Raw genomic sequence first — 19,681 nt, 5'->3', positions numbered from 1 at the left:
CAACCAAGTGGCTGGGATAGTGTACAGGAACATCTGTACCCAGTATGGACTAGAAGTACCCAAATCCCAATGGGACATACCAACAGAACCAGAACAATGGGGCTAAGGTCCTCTGGGACTTCAGATACCAGACTGACAAGCAGCTGCTGGCTAACCAACCGGACATAGTGGTGGTTGACAAACAGCAGAAGAGGGCAATGGTGATGGATGTGGCGATACCAGCTGAAAGCAACATCAGGAAGAAGGAACATGAAAAGGTTGAGAAGTATCAGGGGTTAAAAGAACAGCTGGAACAAATGTGGATGGTCAACACCGACATGGTCCCCATGGTAGTAGGAGCACTCAGGGATGTGACCCCCAAACTGGGAGAGTGGTGGCTCCAGCAGATTCCAGGAACCACATCTGAAGCCTCAGTCCAAAAGAGCGCAGTCCTAGGAACAGCTAAGATGTGCAGAACCCTCAAACTCCCAGGGCTCTGGTAGAGGACCCAAGCTTGAGGAAGACACAGATACCACCCCACGAGGGTGAGAGGGAGATTTTTATATATATATATATATACAGTATATAAACTGGGAAAAAAAAGTTTGGAAACTTGTGTTTGGTGGATTTTTTCTCTGTTGTTACAATGCTAATTGGCATTGTATTTTACATCTTTGGAAAGCCCGTTTATTTACCTTCATAATGATATCCAACTTGTAAGGATCATGGGATGAGCAGCACAGTTGATTATGTGGGTAGCGCCCACATATTTTGCCAAAATGCTCTGCCAATGGTAAACAGTGTATTCTCCTGTTGGAATTGACTCTTGTTTTGAGTTGTTTGGTGGATTGGATGATTGAACTCTCCCACATAATCAGCTGTGCTGCTCATCCCACAAATGCATGATCCTTACAAGTTGGACATCATTGTGAAGGTAAATAACAGGCTTTCCAACCATGTAAAATACAATGCCAATTAGCATTGTAACAACAGAGAAATAATCGACCAAACACAAGTTTCCGAACTTTTTTTCCCTGGTTTTATATATATATATATTTTTTTAATATTTATATATTTACAAATATATTTTTTATATTTATATACATTTTGTAATATAATATAGGCAACATTTGTGTGAAAGGGCAAGAAAACACATTTTACAAGATATTCAGTCCGTGTAATCCTGCATAAAAATGTTTCTACTTATTAAGTTGTCCTAATATCCCAATAAATAAAGCTTAATTCAACTTTTATTCCAGTAAATGTAGCCTGTACTGTAATCCCAGTAAACCCGACCGGAAGTTGACGTTCCTGGGCCGGATATCGTCAGTGTGTCTGTTGCTAGTGGGGACCTGTTGTGTTGTGAAAATGGCGACGCCTCGTCGCTCCTCTCAGCAGCAGCAGCAGACAACAAACTCCCTGCAGTCCTCTCCGCCTCGCAGGTCTTCTCTCCCCGTCGGCAGCCCTCCTGGCTCTCCGCCGACACCCGCCGACGATGCCCCCCTACCTCCCCGCGGAGCCGCGATGGAGCAGGCTGACGGTGAGGCAGCCCCAGCCTCTCCCACCACCTCCCCAGCTCTGGCCCTCTCCACCGCCGCCAGCAGCAGCACTAGCAGTAGCGCTAGCTCTCCGACCACCACCACCCCCGAGGGGAGTAGCGGGACCAGCCCCGGCTCGACGCCCGACTCGGGCAGCGGTGACGCGGCCAGCAGCAGTAGCAGCAGCGGGGGAGGTGGTGGTGCAAACGGGGCGTTCAGGGAGCTGTTTGAAGCCTGTCGAAACGGGGATGTTTCCAGAGTGAAGAAACTCGTGGACGCGCTGAATGTGAACGCAAAAGACATGGCAGGACGCAAATCCACTCCTCTGCACTTCGCTGCAGGTAAACATAACAGTTTAAACAGGCTTTTTGTGCAGCTGGGGTGCATTAAAGATAGTAAATGATGGTGTGGGAGTGACCAGAAAGTAGCCTTTAGCTAATAAACACTTGAGCTAGGCTAGTTTTACCACAGCAACAGTTTTCAGAATAACAATCAACAGTAATATCAGCAGAAAATGTATGACATTCACCAATAAAAGAAAAATAAACCTTTTGAATTATTTTCTAAAACATTTCATTTAACATACAGTTGAACCTATTTTTTCCATAGTACCATTTAAAGGTCCCATATTATAAAAAGTGAGATTTTCATGTTTTTTTTAAATTATAAAGCAGGTTTAAGTCCTATATAAATACTGTGAAAGAATATAAACAGTCAATCCACAGGGAAATACACATCGTATACATACACCCTGTATTCAGAAACTCTGCATTTGAAACAAGCTGTCAGGATTTCTGTCCATTTGTGATGTCACAAATATACAATACCCTTTACACAGATTTAAACGTAAACATTCTGAATGTGTCTCAGTTTATTCCTGTTTGCAGTGTATGTGAATAACATCAGTTGACAGGAAGTAAACATGGACCCAAGCTGTTGCCTAGCAGTGCAATTCCATTGACATTCCGTTGAAATTAGCTAAAACGGAGCATTTCAGACAGAGCGTGAATACAGGTATATTCAGACAGACAGTACGAGAAAAATAATGTGTTTTTTTTAACATTAAAGCATGTAAACATGTTCTAGTAGAAACCCAAAATACAAGTATGAACCTGAAAATGAGCATGATATGTCCCCTTTAACATTAGTCTGATTATTTCAAGCAAAAAAAGTTAATGTTTAGCTACTTCTGTTGTCTAAAGCAAATTCCCTATCTCCCTTTCTCAGTTGTCTAGGTTTAAAGTCCTATTAAAACAGGGTACCAGTATTATGAAATCATGATAACAAGATAACAGAGTAGCTTTGAAAAGCTTTGAGTATATTGTACAGTAATTAGTTTGTTTTTGCTTCTTCTAGTTTGATAATTTCCAGCAGTGTAGAAGAAGCATCTTTTGTATCGCTGCCATCTAATGTTACAGAATCCGAATTAATAAAGTTCACAAGGACAAAAGTCTATGATATTCTCTTCCGACAACACCAAATTGCAAAATTTACAAGTATTGATCAGAATATGTAAAAAAAACTGACCCATATACAGTTTACAGTCTGCGGCAGGTGAGCATTTGCATTAAAGGGGAACTACGCCCATTTTCAAAATTCATACATGTTATTCATATGGTCTAAGACCGTCCAAAAATATTAGTAAACATGAACAACTCTCTCCTAAATCCAAAAACGAGAGTGCTAAAACTCAAATTTGTGATGTCATAGGGTATAAAGTGTGGAACCGCTCCATAGACAATGAATGGGAGAGATGTTACAGGTGACGCTGAGAGCACCCAGGGGAATGTTCTGAGTATACGGGAACATTTTCTGTTTCACAATTGAGAACACTACAATTAAGAGAGAGTAGCTCATGTTCACAAATATTGATCGAACTTTCCGAAGCCATGGAAATAACATAGTGGAATTCTTAATTTAGGTGGTGTTCCCCTTTTTAAGCTTTTTTTTTTTTGGCCAAAGAAATTTGCCAAAATTGCTTCAAAAGGTTTGCAAACATGCCTGCAACGAAACAACCAAGGACAGACTCATCTATTAATGCCAATTTTGCCACAAACATGACATAGAGAGGACTCAATCATCTCAACAATAGTTTGGATCTTCACTGTACTTGTTTATGGTCCACAGCTATGAAACAAGCTCATCTTCACTCCAGCTCTTCATCTCAAGACTTGACTGTTTTTAATTCTGTCATCGGTGCAGACAATAAAAAAAGATAAAAGAAGAAAAACTTGCACAGCTGTTTTACATCTCAAGCCTTTATGATCCTCAGCAGCTTGAACAATGAACAGATTCTCTCAAGTCCCACGGCACGTTTTGTAGTGAAGACATAACAAGCTCCACTTGTACGCCGTTTTCCCCAAACAGCTGCCACATGTGCCTCACAAAACAAATGAACAAAATGTATAAATAGGAAGAAACCCAAAAGACAATTTAGTATTAATTATTAACATGAAACAGGCATCAAATAGAAAACAGAGATGGCAGCCTGAAGCATTACTGAATCAGAGTTTTAGGAATGTCTGGAAACCTCTCTTCAATTTTCTCTCAAAGTTGCAGATTTGATTTAATCCTGCACACAAACAAGTTATGTGCAAGAGTTTCTAATGGACAACCACAGTTCAAATGTTGTAACACCAATCTCCTTGTTCCTTCTTCCTCTTTCTGATCTTTTCTCAGGTTTTGGGCGGAGAGATGTGGTGGACCACCTGCTTCAGACAGGCGCTAACGTGCACGCACGGGATGACGGGGGTCTGATCCCGCTTCACAACGCCTGCTCGTTTGGTCACTCCGAGGTGAGACTTTACACAGCAGCCCGTTTTTTTGGCCACATTCGTGTTGGAGGTTTGTGCCTCCAATTCAGACTAGGGCTGTCCTCAACAAAAGCCATTTTTAGTCGACTCACGCTCATACTATTTTGTTGACTAATCGATTAGTTGATTTAATCGTCAAATCTGTGAAACTGAGTTTCTCCTCAAAGAATCACACAAAAGCAGCACTTTAGACCTTGTGTTTACCAGAAATGTGATCATAAGTTGCTTGGAAATAAGTCATTCAGCATTTGCTTTCTTAACTTTGTAAAATAAAATGTAACACATAAATACATACATACATATAATTTGGTTGAATTATTTTTTATTATTAAAATAATAAATCCCATATATCAGCAACTTGGTAAAAAATCTTCAAAATTAAAAGGAATTACTATGCAAGTGTGAATCTTTTTAATGCAGCAAGAAAATTTAAATTAAACAGGAATTAAAATTCCAGTATATACTGTATATAGTATACAAACAGTGTCCGAAATTAACCTTTTGACTCACCGGCCAAGGTGACTGGTAGATGAAAAAAATCCGCTGGCCAAGCATATTTTTTACCAGCCAAAATAATAAATTGCCCTTTTGTGTCACATTTGAATTTTTTTCAGTACATTTCATTGCGATAATACGGTATTATGTTGAATACACACTTAGAAAAGAGACAAGAGCACAATGTATAGCAAAATAATTTATATATATTTACAGTTTATTAATTCAAGCCTATATACTAGGCTTGGGCGGTCTCCGTTTTGTATACCTTCCTGACATTTCATGGGGTAAAGGCTACCAGAGGTGGGACCAAGTCATTGTTTTGCAAGTCACAAAGTATATCTCAAGTTTGTGCACTTTGAGTCCCAACTCAGATCTCGAGTCCTAAACAAGCCATATGCGCTCTTCACCAAATGTAATGTCATTTTAACCGCAGAGTAACTGGATCCAACTGGCGCTCAGTGACATAATGTTGGTTCTTCATGGTTTTCTCCTGAAACTTGATTGGATGCTGTTGGATTGGTTCAAACAATGTGGATCTGGGGAGTTACGTGGAAGATAATCAAATCAGTTATTTCCACACGAGTGAATCCTCTTCCGGAACAAATCAATAAAGGATCTCTCAAAAAGTAAATAAACCCAACATGTCCGACACTGTTGCATGGTGCTGTATACAAACATTGAACAGAATTGTGTAGATCGGTCCCATTGTCACAATTATCTATCTATTTGAGTCAGTGTCGGTCCGCTATCAGTATCGGTGCATCCCTTAAAAAAATGTTAGTCGACTTATCGACTACGAAGGGGCAGTTCTAATTCAGACAAAAATGGATTTTCACAAAATAGAAGATGGAACCATCTACGTGTGTTTTTCTACTTTCCTACACCACGACTACGCTGGTTCAGTTGTATGATACCATTTGTTCTGGGCGAGCAAGCATGCTGAAGATCCACAAATCCACATGAGTGCAGTATAAGGGAGTGCGCCACTCTTCCAATATCCTGCTTGGAACAAACAAGTTAATCCTTTAGTAGAATGTAAATGATTTGCTGGTGATAAAAAAGATGAGAAGGCAGTTTTGTGCACAAGAATTGGCCTTGGTGGTAAAACCCAGAATTGATTTAGGAGTAAACTGTAATCAGTGTTTTTATGAGAGCAAAAGATTATTCTGTCCAAACATGCAAATCCGCTCTGTTTGCCCGTAAACTCTAATGTGCACAGTCAGCCTTAAAGACCACATTGAGAAACTGTCATTGCCACTGCTTTGATGTTCTGGTCACGCCGACGCATGATGATGTTTTTCGGAATATCTGTGACAGATGTGCTAATGCTTCTTGTCCTTCTGGCCATTAACCACAGTGATCAATCTAATGTTTACAGTTTCGATTGTTTTAGAGGCTTTTAGAGCTTTCGTCGAGAGCACTTTGCGACCATGTCGGAACAGCGCCGTGCTAATGCAGCTGGGTGATCACAGTGATGATTAGCATTTTGATGAGAGTAAACACCGTCCAAACTGAAACCAATCACTCAGCCACGACACAGTGGCACCTCTGAAAGCGGTCGTTTTCCTTGTTTTTTGTTGGTTTAAAAGAACAGTGTGTAACATTTAGGGGGATCTATTGGCAGAAATGGAATATGATATTAATAATAAGTATGATTTCTTTAGTGTATAATCACCTGAAAATAAGAATCGTTGTGTTTTCGTTACCTTAGAAGGAGTTGTTTATATCTACATACGGAGCGGGTCCTCTTCACAGAGCCGTCCGTCATGTTTCTACAGTAGCCCAGAATGAACAAACCAAACACTGGCTCTAGATAGGGCCATTCGTGTTTTCATGTTGTTGCGTTGGCCACCGCATTTCTCCTACACGCATGGCACACGGGAGAAGTTTCAGTTGGTTGCAATCTGCAACCTCACCCCTGGATGCCGCCAGGATACTACACACTGAACCTTTAAGTGTGATTTTTGTACTGGGTGGCTGTGCAAGGCTTACAAAATCTACGATCTTCACTATTGAAACAAGGTGCCTGACAACCCCTCTGGCAAATTTCAAAATGCACAAATAATCTTCAGAATGAAGGGCTGAGGTTCTACCCAGAACCATTTGCTAGATATATTGCTAACTCTTTGATCAGAACTGTTGCTTTTAGAATCTGTTCTAGGTGAAATTTATGAATGGATGCTTTTGACAAAACAACACTGATGCACCGAGAAGATTCTGTTACATGAAAAAAAAGGCCATTCCCCAATCTAACGTAGGGAAATAAGTATAATTTTGGCATCACTGCCAAAATTCAGGTATTGTTTTTGCACCGGTATCTAAAAAAGTCCAGATGATACCCAGCCCTGGTTGTGGTGAAAAGCATCTTAGGTCTATCATACAGGTTAACTATCATTACTACTGTAGGTTATCAATGCTCAGACAGTGTTACCGGCTTGAGTAGGGGGAAAAACAACCATGGGGATAGAAAGCACCTGGGATTTGATGTTTTTTGCCAAATAAAAGAGTAAACGTTCTGCATGTTGTTTCTAGGTGGTGTCCTTGCTGCTGTGTCAGGGGGCCGACCCAAACGCTCGAGACAACTGGAACTACACGCCACTCCACGAAGCTGCCATCAAGGGCAAGATAGACGTCTGTATAGGTAAGCACAGAAAAACACAAATCATCTGCAAATATTGTGGGCTGAATAAATGTTTTTTTTTGTATTAACTGAATCACAAGATGTCTGATTACGTAGAAAGCATCAATGTGTTTTATAATAAATTGTCTAGTGGCCTTTTTTTTCTTAGCGTCTGTTGACCCAGTAAGACCGAACTGGCCACGGGCCACAATGGTTACCGGAGTTGCATCTTTCCTTTGGGGTGCAATAAAAGTCAGTGGTTGTTCTGTGACATTGCTAAATATGTTTCATTATTTGCAGCGGTGTTGCTGTTGGGGAATTTATAGATATTAAATTCTCTATTGGTTTTGAGGTCTAGTGTTTGTGTGTACCTTTTTTGTTTTAAATGTCTCCTCGCCCGACCCTCCAAAAGTCACAATCTGGAGTTCTGTATAATCACAGTAATATTAGAAACTATAATAAACTGCCCACAGACTGTATGCTATTATTTTCCATTAAGCATAAAGCAGCAAATATGCTGTAAATTGCAATTACCGTGTTACTGCCTATTCTTAAGCCCACACAGGGGACAAAAGAGCATTGATTTCTTTGTCTCAACAATATATGAGCTCTCACCGACGTTGTTTTTTTCATTTTAAAAGTGAAACAACGCCACAGTCTCGGTTCAGAAAGGACACCGGCTGCACCCGGAGAAAAATCTGAAGTAGACGAGATATACGCCACGGCAATGAAAACCATCTGAGCAATAAGTTGTAGGATAATCTTTATGATCTTAATGTAAAAGCATTACTCAGTGCGAGTGGCTATAATGAACGAGTGCAATGATAGCCGGCGTCACCTTGCTGCCGGCATCAGTCTGGAGTGCTGAGAGCAACGAGGAGGAAAAGTCATTTTTATGTCTACAATAAGCTGCTGCAGAATGTCTGGGCCCTGAATGACTGCATAGCAGCAGAGGGCTTTGTGGGGGGCTCTGATGTTCACTGTGTGCACACGTCATCCTGTTGTCAGGCCTGACACCAGTTATTGATTCATCAATAATTAGGAATGACACTGAAATTGAGGTAAAATAACTTATCTTCGTTGTCTGTTAATGTGCACACATTGTCTTTGACTTGTTCGTGCTTGCTGTTAGATTTTCAATCTAAGCAGTGCTCGACAGTAAAAGCAGTTGAAAAGGGCACTTTACAAAATACGACAGGAAATCTAGACACAACAGAAAACTTCATTTTGAAACACCGCAGTGCAAAGAACACAAAGACTTGACATAACTCAGCATGATGACACGCTATGTTATGATTCAGGATGATTTAACAGCTTGACGGCTGCTCGCAAAACTGAATCTCTCAGTGGGTTTGTTTTCAGTTCTGCACTCAACGGGCCTCGCCTCAATGGGCATGAATGACTCCTACGAAAGTGTTCCTTCTTGGATTGAACATTCACCAATTCTCTCATGTTTAGCATTTGATCTATTTATTCATGAGTGGTTCAGACCTCTCGTGTACCGATAGCCTCTCTGCACTGTTGTACCTTAATCTACATTAATTTGATTTTGAGATTAGATATGATACCAAAATCTAAAAAATTGATTTCATAATTGTATTGTTATATCGGCATGGCATCTTATACCGTTCAGTTGTAGCGAGGCCAATCTCGGAACACATTAGCTATCGGTCTGATGATGATTTAGCCTCTAGGGACAAGGGACAATATTTTTGGGGTTCCGGTTTAGCCAGCAGATATCCAGATAACGGCTATCCGGACTTCCTCTTTCGTGCGCCGGTCATTGTTTTTGCAGTCCGATTAGCATTAGTTGGAGTTGAGAGACGACATCTATGACCTGATTGTTTCACAATAAGTACTGCTGAAATGATAAATCCATTAATCGATTAGTTGTCAACTATTGGAAAAAAGAAAAGAAAAAAATTGAGGCTCTGGTTTGTAGTTGTCACTAAATTAAGCTACAAATAATACTTCTACTAATGCTTACATTGTCTATTTCTTTTGGACCACTATGCCAATGGGACTGCATTTGTTATGTAGAAGCTGCGCCTGAATAACTCCAACGAAATTTTTTTTTATAGACCAAACAACTAATTAATTGAAAAAAAGAATCGACAGATTAATTAACAATGAAAAGAATCGTTAGTAGCAGCCCAAAATTCAAGTAGCTAGTTTACAAGCTAACTTTAAGCTCTCTTTTGCTCTTCACATGGACTGTTTACCTGCATTCAACCAAATCCCACTCAAACGTGATCGGTCAGTACTTACCCGGACTACAAACAGAAACCAGAACACTCCCTATACCAAAATCTTGTCCCCTTGCCTACAGACTCTGCATTCATATGCAGATATCTCTTCATAGAGATTAGAGCTAGGCAAATTCTCACGGCTGCCTCAGGGTCTTAATGCAGGTCTCTGTCCAGGATCATCCTCTGTTATAACAGCTGACAGTGCAACATCATCTACTGTATAGTGTCCATCTCTGCGACTGTCTCATCACCTTGACAGCCTCCCATCTCAAGTCATGAACCGCTTTGCTTTAGCAAGATGTGTTTGTCTAATGAAATGTCGTTTGCAGCTGATGATACCTGACAGCGGGACTTCAAGCTCTGCGGTGTTGAGCTCTTCTTCTTACTTGTTTTCATGAACAAAACCTGCCCCACATATGGAGCAGAACAAGCAGCCTTATGTAGTGATTTAGAATGTTGATTTGCTTACGATCAAATCTCACAAACACACACCTCCTCATGTAAAAGGTGGCATTCATCAGGCTGAAAAGAGTGATTAACAACAAGTGTGTGCGGCTAAATAAGTTGAAGTTAAGAAGGTGAATGCGGTAAGAGGGGATGTAGGATAAAAATACTGAAATGCTCTTTGGAGAGGGAGCAGGACATGCAATGGGAGTTGAGGTTGCTGCCACCACTTATCCAAACACTCCACTAACTGTTCAGAGGCCACACTTGGTTTAGTTGCACTCAACAACAACAACAACAACAACGTTATGGTGACATTACAGGGCTGGTGTCACTGAAGGACACAGCCAACTGTTGTGCGATAAGCCCAGTAGTAAACATGACTGAGTGCCGTCGCGTCGGAGCACTTCAACCTTCTGAAAATACAGTCCGACACATTTTGTGAAGCAAAAGGATGATAAATACGTTATTCGCTTCCAGTTCAGACAGCAAATATTTTTCAGGTCACATTACCAATTTGAGAGATAATTTGAAAAGCTGGCACCTTGACTGCTCGCACTCTAAAAAGCAACACATTTGACTCCCCTCTGGCAACAACGGAAACTATTTCTTCTATCATTATTCTCATGTCCTGGATGTGAAAATCCTTGTGTGTGTGTGTGTGTGTGTGTGTGTGTGTGTAGAAAACTGACAAAACATAAAGAAGACTAAATATCCACCTTGATATATTGTGCATGTCAGCGTTGGGTTGTTTGACAGTTGATTTTCATAGTGTAATGGAATGATCTGAAACCAATCGATGTAGGAAAAGTCTTTCGGCATGCTGTGGAAAACGTGCCGCAACGGGCAGCGGCGTACATGAAACCTGTCTTGGCGGAGGTCTGCGCTCTCCGAGTGCACTTCTAGTTTAGATTTGATTCCATCATGTGGCGACATAATCTTTTGCTTTGAGTGCTGAAAAACAGTGCGTAGGTCCAGTCGGTAAAGCTTTAAAACAATTGCCTGACCATTACCTAATCATTTTGGTGAGGTTAAACCACACAGATGGACCTCTACAATCACAAAAATCATGTTTTTGTTTTTTTGTCCAAACAGTATTAAAGGTTTTAATCACAACATACCATAAGTCTTTTTTTTATCTGGTGTTAATTAGAAAAGGAAAAACTGACTTTGTTGCATTTTTGTGGTGGTTTTTCTGTCCTAACTGCTCAGTTACAGGCAAACCGTGGCATGTAAACAAAAAACCACATGACCTCTAATGGCTTGTTTATTGGACAGAGTTGTGGTAGTCTGTCATCCTGCCAGGTTAGAGTATTTGGCAGCAGAACGGGAGTCAAATCATGTCCGATTCGACAGTAACTTCAGCTCAGCATGACGGAACGCTCTATCCTCTTCGTTGGTGTTCACACAACTCGAGTGAGAAATTAATCTCTCATTACCAGACCTGCATGTCTTGGAGCTCAAGGTCTGGAGAAAATCTCATCAACAAACTTGGGATAAGAAGATCTTGGAAATCCTAAAGCAGCCGTACGATTGGCTCTGAGTTTAATAACCCACCCGCCTCAATAAATGTCAGTTCAGTACACGGTTTAACTGCGTCCGTATCTGCAGTGTCATTTTACTGGTTATTGATATGTCCATATAGGCCAACTGAGACATCACCCTTTCTTGAATGACAGTAAGATGTCAGTAAGGTTAATGAGATGTCAAAGTTTTTTTTTTTTTTTTTAAGTGTTTCCATCTTATTAAGGGCCTATTGTTTATTATTTGGAAGAAGTTTTGCTCACTTTTTATGCTACGTCACTAGCTCTGAACGTAGCATATTTACGCAGATTGCATTTTCATTGCTGTCAGTACAGACTACACGGTGTACAAATGACACGCCAAAAGCAAGAATGGCATTTCTTATTGCACGCTTTTTGCCTTGCACATTACCGTGTCATTCACACACCTTTTTTTTTGCAACCGGGCTGGTCAGTTTCAGATGTTTTTTTATATTTATTTGTAGGCTAATGCTCTGCTGCAGCTCTGCTTTCTCAGTGACAGCACAGTTCCATTTCTTTATTATGTAGGGTGGGGGTTTGACTTTTGCCCAAATAAGTGCCTGCAGCTCTTTGCCTAAATGTTAGCTTGTGTAACAAGCCACTAAACATGTCTAAATGTAAACTTTGACCAACTAAAAGCCATATTCATAGAAAGGCTTTTACTGTGAAGCAGCTGCAGGAAGTGTTAAAGGTCCCATATTATAAAAAGTAAGATTTTCAGGTCTTTTATATTATAAAGCAGGTTTAAGTGCTATATAAATACTATTAAACTATCAAAATGCTCAATATACGGAGAAATACACACAACTCGTTTTCAGAAATTGTGCGTTTGAAACAAGCCGTTAGGATTTCTGGTCATTTGTGATGTCACAAACATACAATATTTAGACCATTACACGGTTTTAAATGTAAACATTCTAAATGTGTCTCAGTTTATTTCCTGTTGCAGTGTATGTAAATAACATCAGCTGACAGGGGTAAACATGGACCCAAACTGTTGCTTAGCAGCGCAATTCCGTTGAAATGCACTAAAACAGAGCGTTTTAGACAGAGGGTGAATACAGGTATATTCAGGCAGACAGTATGATGAAAATTAAGTTGTTTTTTTAACATTAAAGCATGTAAACATGTTCTAGTAGAAACACAAAATACAAGTATGAACCTGAAAATGAGTATAATATGGGACCTTTAAGACTGCTTAACATTGCACCTGCCTGCTATTTGACTGCAGCTTTTATTCTTCAGCTGTTTTATTTTTCCAAATTCAGTTTTCCACTTTGAGCACCACACCTCAGATGGGACGGGCTGAGAAAATATGTACGTCTACCACCAGTTGTGTACAAGTTACTTACTAATTGGACATGACGTTGCAGAAGTCATAAGATAAACTGTTGCAAATCTGTCCTGAAAACTAATCCTGTCCATAAAAGGGGATTGAGGTCGTCTAGAGAGGGGATTTTGCAGGTATTACTGACAAGCTGTGCCCATTAGAGACAAAACCGAACACAAAATTAGAAGTTGACAATCGCGAATGGATCGGAAACAGTGGTTCAGACTGGATTTGTGAACTCTTGTAACCTGTACTGTATATGTGAGAGTGTGTCATTCCTCTCTCTGCCTCACTATGGGCATCTCTTTATTCTCTCACCATTGGCTATCAGTGTGTGTGTGTGTGTGTGTGTGTGTGTGTGTGTGTGTGTGTGTGTGTACATGGGATTGGTGCAGAGCTAAATCATATTTTTGTTGAGGGGTGAGTGGGTGACTAAGGTCTGCGTCAGCACAGGGGCCCAGGCACACACACACATGCGCATACACGTTCACATACGTGCACACGGCGTTACATGCGAGCCTGGTTATCTGCCTCTTCTACTGCCTGTCCGTCCTCTCTGTTGGGTTTGAGGGGGTCAGTTTGAGATGCACACAAGTCAGAGGCCATGTGCACTGGGAGCTGCTCAGCAATCCCAATAGTTGGCAGATAGAGAGGAAGGCGGTGAGAGTGTTGACATTAGCGCCCTCAAAAGAGCTAATTTACAAAAAAAAACTGAGCGCAGGCAGAGTTTGTTATTCAGCTCATATACCTGTTCAGTAGTCGCATGACTCTGCCTTATCTTCTCTTCTCCCTTTTCCTTTCCTTTCCTCTCCTCCCTTCGCATCTCCTCTCCTTTCATCTCTTTTCTTCTTTCCTCTCATTTCTTCTCTTCTCCCCTTTCCTCGGCTCTCATCTGCTTTCCTTTCCTTTCTTTTCTTTCCTCCTCTCCTCTCAATTCTTCCCTTCTCATCTTCTCTCATGTCTTCTCTTCTCTTTTCTTCTCATCCTTTCCCTTTGCTCTCTTCTCCTCTCCTTTTCTCTTCTTCTCCTCATTTCTTCTCTTTTCTCCTCTTCTCCCCTTTCCTCTCTTCTCAGCTTTCCTTTCCTTTCTCCTTTCTTGTCCCCCTTCTCATCTCATTCTTTTCTTTTCTTCTCTTCTCTTCTTTCCTCTCGTCTCCTCCTTTCTTCTGTTTTCTCCTCTCTCCTTCTCTTCTTTTCCTCTTTTCCCTTTGCTCTCCTTTCTTGTTTCTCTTCTTTCTCCTCCTCTTCTCTTCTCCCTTTTCCTCTCCTATTCTTTCCTTTCTCCTCTCCTCTTCTTTCCTATCTTTCCTCCTCTCCTCTCATTTCTCCTCTCCTCCCTTCTCCACTCCTCATTTCTTCTCCTCTCTTCTTTCCTTTCTTTTCTTTCCTCCTCTGTCATGTCTCTTATCTTCTCCTCTCCTCATTTCTCCTCTCCTCATTTCTCCTCTCCTCTCCTCTCCTCTCCTCTCCTCTCCTCTCCTCTCCTCTCCTCTCCTCTCCTCTCCTCTCCTCTCCTCTCCTCTCCTCTCCTCTCCTCTCCTCTCCTCTCCTCTGCTTTCTTTCCTCCTCTCCTCTCATTTCTCCTCTCCTCATTTCTTCTCCTCTCCTCTCTTCTCCTCTTCTTTCCTTTCTTTTCTTTCCTCCTCTGTCATGTCTATTATTTAGCAGAGGAGAAGAAAGGAGGAGAAGGGAGGAGAGATGAGAGGATAGGAAGAAAGAAAGGAAAGGAATGCAGAGGAGAGTAGACTCTGTTTTTACTACTCCCTGTTCTCTATCACACAAACACTCTTGTTTTGCTCTCCCTCCCTTCTTTTCGTCCTCTACCTCTCCCATCCTCCCCGACTCTCATCGTCCCTCCCCTCCCACCCCATCCTCCCCTCCTCTCCTCCCCTCTCCTCTCTCATCTCGCTCTCCGCTGCATCGCTCAGTCAGTCGGAGAGGCGAGAGTCTCTCCACTCGCACTGCCTGCCCGCCCGCCTCGTCGCCGCCCGCCGCTGCTGCTATCTCGATTAGCTGTAGCCACTCGTCTCTCCCGTCCTCACTCATCTTTATTTATTCTCTCAGCTTAACCACAGCCCTCCCCCGCTCCTCCACGGAGGTGTGATGTGTTTTGTAGCTGGTCACACAGCCGCTTTGTACGGTCCGCCGTTCATCCGGCAGTGTGGTGTAGCGTAGCTGTCGCTGCTTCTTGTTGTGGCATGTCTGTTTACATCAGCAGCATGGCTCGCAGGGCAGGGGCAGCCAGGGGCAGCCGAGAGAGCAGCGCTAGCAACAGAGGTGGAGCAGCCGGAGGAGGAGGAGGAGGAGGAGGAGGAGGAGGAGGAGAGAAATGTGAAGCAGGACGCGCGGCAGGAGACACAGCCAGAGGTGGAGGAACAGGAGGGATAGCAGAGGAGCAAGGGGGAGCAAAAGGAGGAGGTCCAGGAAGAGCAGTTTATGGAGCAGGATGTGGTTCAGCAGCAGGAGGAGGAGGAGGAGGAGGAACAGGAGGAGGACTAGGGGGAGGTGTGTGTCGGGGAGTTTGCATGTCAGTCCAGGAGCTCAGCTACTGTCTGTGTCTGCCCTGTTGTACAGTGTTACTGCAGCATGGAGCCGACCCCAACATCCGCAACACCGACGGCAAGTCTGCCCTGGATCTGGCTGAACCCTCCGCCAAGGCCGTGCTCACAGGTCAGTCTCCCGTCTCTATATCGGTCTGTTAACACACAGGCCAGTACATATTTCTGTCTTGTCTTACTCTCTGTGTATTCTGTTGCAGATTGCGTGTGTTTGTTTATGTCTTTCCTGTTCTCAGTCTTTTTCCTCGAAAGATGCACATTTCCACTTCTCTCCTAGTGTTAACATTTTTGCCCGCTATTTTTCATCCAACGTTCATTTAATTTAGTCCAAGGCTGCAGGCGGTATCACCTTTTTGTTCCTGTCAATCTGCCACCCTCTCATTTTGCAAGGCTGTGCGCCGCTCATGTACTTCTCACCACGCGTGTTATTCGGTCTCTGTGTCCAAGGCTGTACGCACATCGGTCACTACATGGCATCTTCTTCCTTTGGCTCTCGGCCTCCATCCAATAATCGGGGTCAGAGGTGTTTGTGTCTCTGCTTTCTTTACTGCTCTCATTCTTCTGGCTGAGGCTGCACTCATTGATCAGCCACTCAATAAACTCCCTCTCTGTGTTGGATTGTGCTCGTCTTTTTTTTTCTTTCTTGCTTTCTTTCTTATGTTCTTTCATTCTCTCCCTTCTTTTCCTTCCTGTCATGTCTTGTTGAAAAATATAGGAATATTCAAAACAATGACACAGCAGACCTTTACTGAGCAGTGTTTTCTTTAAAGGCCCAAACACACCAAACCGACATCAAAGAACTAGCGGTGCCTTACGTCGGTTTTGTCTTGGTCAAAAGGTTGCATATGAACACGTCACAAAGCTGACGGACAGTTAGCACGTACGTTCTGCAACTGTGTGAGATGTGATAATTCTCCATACCAGCAGGACGCGGTAGTCTGGCTTCGTCATTCAAAAAGGGAAACCGAAGGATGGAGGATGGAGGACGGAGGACGGTGGATATACAAGCCGTTGTTATGATACGTACATGAAACAAAGCGCCATTTGCCGACCATTTTCACACCACTCTCACTCACCGCTTAGCTTCATTCCAGATGGACATGTGGTTGTGAAAATATCTGTGTATTGGAATGATCAGATGAGAATGAAGATGAGAAATGAGAAGAGCCTTCTGTGTTTTTCCTCTTGACTTTACTTGTTTACTTGCTTTCCTCACTTCCGTTTCTCTCCTCGTGCACTGATTTGTTTAAGCTGAACAGCCAATCAGAGTGATTTCTCTCACCGACGGGCACCGTGGCCGATTTAACACAAGGCAGACTGTCGGCTTGGTGTGTCAGGGCCTTAAATCAGCACAATGCTGCAAACAATGACAAATTGAAATTATATTTAAATGCAGCTTGAAACTGGAAGAACCCCACAACTCCAACCCCATCCCTTCATCACCATCATCATCATCATTGTCCCACTTGTGTTTAGGCTAGTACTGATACTTTTAGACTACCTAAAAGCTCCATTCGAAGCTTATTAATTCCTCCCTTTTCCCACCAAAATATTCACTGTTTCCCTACAATAAAACAGCAGAAAGAGGCTTTTACACCCTTGCAGGCAAAATCCTTAAACTTATTGCAGAGCTTTAGAGGCCAACATGGGACACTAAAACTTTGCAGTGAAACTCTAGTTGTTTCATCGTTACAAGCCCTTAAAGGCGGCAGGACTCATTACACCTATAGAGGAACCACTTGGACACAGTTGCAGCCTTTAAAATGAGGAACTAATTAAAAATATATGGCTTTTAAATAAATCATTTTGAGTATATTTGTTTTCAATCTCAGTTAGACAGCTGAAAGTACAGACGCAGACAAACTTTTTGCAGGTTTTCCAGCCTCATTTTCTTTTATGTTTTTTCGCAAATCAGCACTTCACATCTTCTCTTTTGATGAATTTTTCCGTGTTGCATTGCATGCGTACGTGTCGGCTTTTGAGTCGTGAATCCTTATCTCACTTTTTCTTCAGACGGGGAAAGGTTGAAAGACATTTCAGGTCTTATTGGACTTAATTAGTCCTCCTGTTTTTGTTTTCACTAGTGGATGAGTAAAGAGAATTTTAAATTTAAATCACTTTCTGTGTAACCCGTCTCTATCTGGGTATTTATCAGTTTTCACATAACTTTCTCTATTTACACTGGGTTACATCACCAATTCCCATCAATTCCCTCTGTGGTTAGACAAGATAAACCTCGAGATACCACAGCGAGGAGCTGCGCAGTATGAAAACATGGGGAGGAATTTCACCGCAGCCGCCCTGTGAAAAGTCATTGTCCTTGCCAGCTAGAATTGAAATGAGGTTGTTTGGTGCCAGAATTATTGTACATTGCCGCATATTTTGATATCTCAGTATCGGCCATGATACAAGTTTTACAATGGAGCTGTCATGGAAATGCGATTTATGGGCAGTAAACTAGAAGATTTAGCAAGGAGTAATTGATCTTAGTCTATATGTTATAGAAAATGTACCAAACATTGCCATCAAATGCGTGTGTGTGTGTGTGTGTATATATAGCATGTAATGACTCAAGACGACTAATAGTGTAAACAACAAATTAACTGAGACAGATTCAAACATAGTCCTTCTTACAAACTGGAGTGTACTTGCTTTGTTGTGTTTGTTAACCCTCTGAACCCCAAGCAGTTTCTTGCTCACCGTGGCCTTGTATTTCACTGCAATATATAAGTCCCGCACCTCTACGGAAACAACACAATCATGGCTATGTACATTTTTAAAACCTCGAACTTACAACCTCTCTTGTACTGTCCTCTCTGCTCTGTGTAAACACAGTCCGTAAGTTCAATCGAAGTTTCATCAAAGACGGCTCAAACTGTGAGGGGCATCTCCCCAGGGGGGACGCGGGAGATTTGAAGTGGGGAAGCAAAGTTTGAGAGAGTCATAACTCAATCAAATATGAACGCACAGACATGACGCCCATATTTTTAGATTCAGTATGACTAACACTTTCTTAGGATATCATTATCTCTAAATGTCCAACTGTTCATCCACGGAGAAATGTCCAAAATCTGCCTTGATATAAAAAAAAAAAGGATGCTTCTTATAACTCCAAAACTTGCCTTAGAATCATCACATTTTTAAGTTTTCTTCAAAATAATCCAGTGATAGTTGTCTATACTGTACATCCATGGGTACATTGCAAATAGGAGCTGCTAATAGTTAATTCGGCATACTTTTAATGACGCCAGTTTGCCAAAATGTAAAGACATTTAGGCTAAAGAAATGCAGTGCAGTTGTCTCAGGTTTGTCTGAGGGTTGGCCCACAGAGTCAGACTTTGAAAACCCCTGTTTTGGTCTCCTGGTCAAACCCTGACCAATCATATAAAGTTACTAATATGTGAAGTAATCTACAATTTAAGACAGTTTACCCGCGAGAGCTTACTGAAATTAGCTTCAGTGAGCTGCAGCTGCCTTCACACATATACAGTCATTTATTATGTGCAGGGTTTTTCCCGGCTCACAGTGAGGCAAAGGTTGTATCTCACCAGCGACCTAATGAACTGATTGATTTATTTTTTTAATGGAAAGCTGATTTATGATGCTCCCATCTGCCTAGACTGAGAATCTTGAACCTCTATAATGGAAACAAGGGCTCTGGGATTAAAACATGTTTTAATTTACATAAATCAGGGGCCGTAATAGACATTCTTCAAGACTCCTTAACTTGTCATAGTAGGGAAAGCACAGGTGTAATTAATAACACCGATGATGGCTCTATTCCATTTAGGTGATTCATTAAAGGGTAACTTCGATATTTTTCAACATGGACCCTATTTTCCAATGTTTTTGTGTCTAAGTGACTAATGGGGACAACAATTTCTGAAATTGGTCCAGTAGTGAGGGAGAACACTATAACTGGCCGCCGCAAAGCAAGCTGCGAGGGCAAGTGAGCAACGTCAGTGTAACGCTACGTTCACTAAAAGTGCCAACGTGCCAACATCAGATTGTTATTTTAAGTGTCTGACAACATTATGGAAAGGACCCTACACAAAAATAAAACATTTTCCTTACCTTTCGCTTGATCCGATCTGTTTGTTGTTGTGTC

The 19,681-nt window shown here is 41.8% G+C and overlaps 1 protein-coding gene across 6 annotated transcripts in view; it reads left to right on the top strand.

Annotated features, from left to right (window-relative positions):
• The first annotated feature begins 1,300 nt into the window (after positions 1–1,300).
• Positions 1,301–19,681, top strand: part of tnksa (tankyrase, TRF1-interacting ankyrin-related ADP-ribose polymerase a) — a 102,474-nt gene continuing 84,093 nt past the window's right edge. For 3 of the 6 annotated variants that reach the window (XM_074618835.1, XM_074618832.1, XM_074618831.1), the window contains exons 1-4: positions 1,301–1,858; positions 4,197–4,312; positions 7,361–7,469; positions 15,590–15,685. In XM_074618835.1, coding sequence (XP_074474936.1) covers positions 1,348–1,858; positions 4,197–4,312; positions 7,361–7,469; positions 15,590–15,685 — 832 coding nt within the window. In that variant the 5' untranslated portion in view covers positions 1,301–1,347. The remainder of the gene's footprint in view (positions 1,859–4,196; positions 4,313–7,360; positions 7,470–15,589; positions 15,686–19,681) is intronic. The other 3 variants (XM_074618834.1, XM_074618833.1, XM_074618836.1) reach the window with 3 other exon arrangements.

Source organism: Sebastes fasciatus, chromosome 19, assembly GCF_043250625.1.
Source record: "Sebastes fasciatus isolate fSebFas1 chromosome 19, fSebFas1.pri, whole genome shotgun sequence".
NCBI lineage: Eukaryota > Metazoa > Chordata > Actinopteri > Perciformes > Sebastidae > Sebastes > Sebastes fasciatus.
The sequence above is the reverse complement of the archived record's forward strand: the minus strand, read 5'-3'. Positions and strand labels throughout refer to the sequence as shown.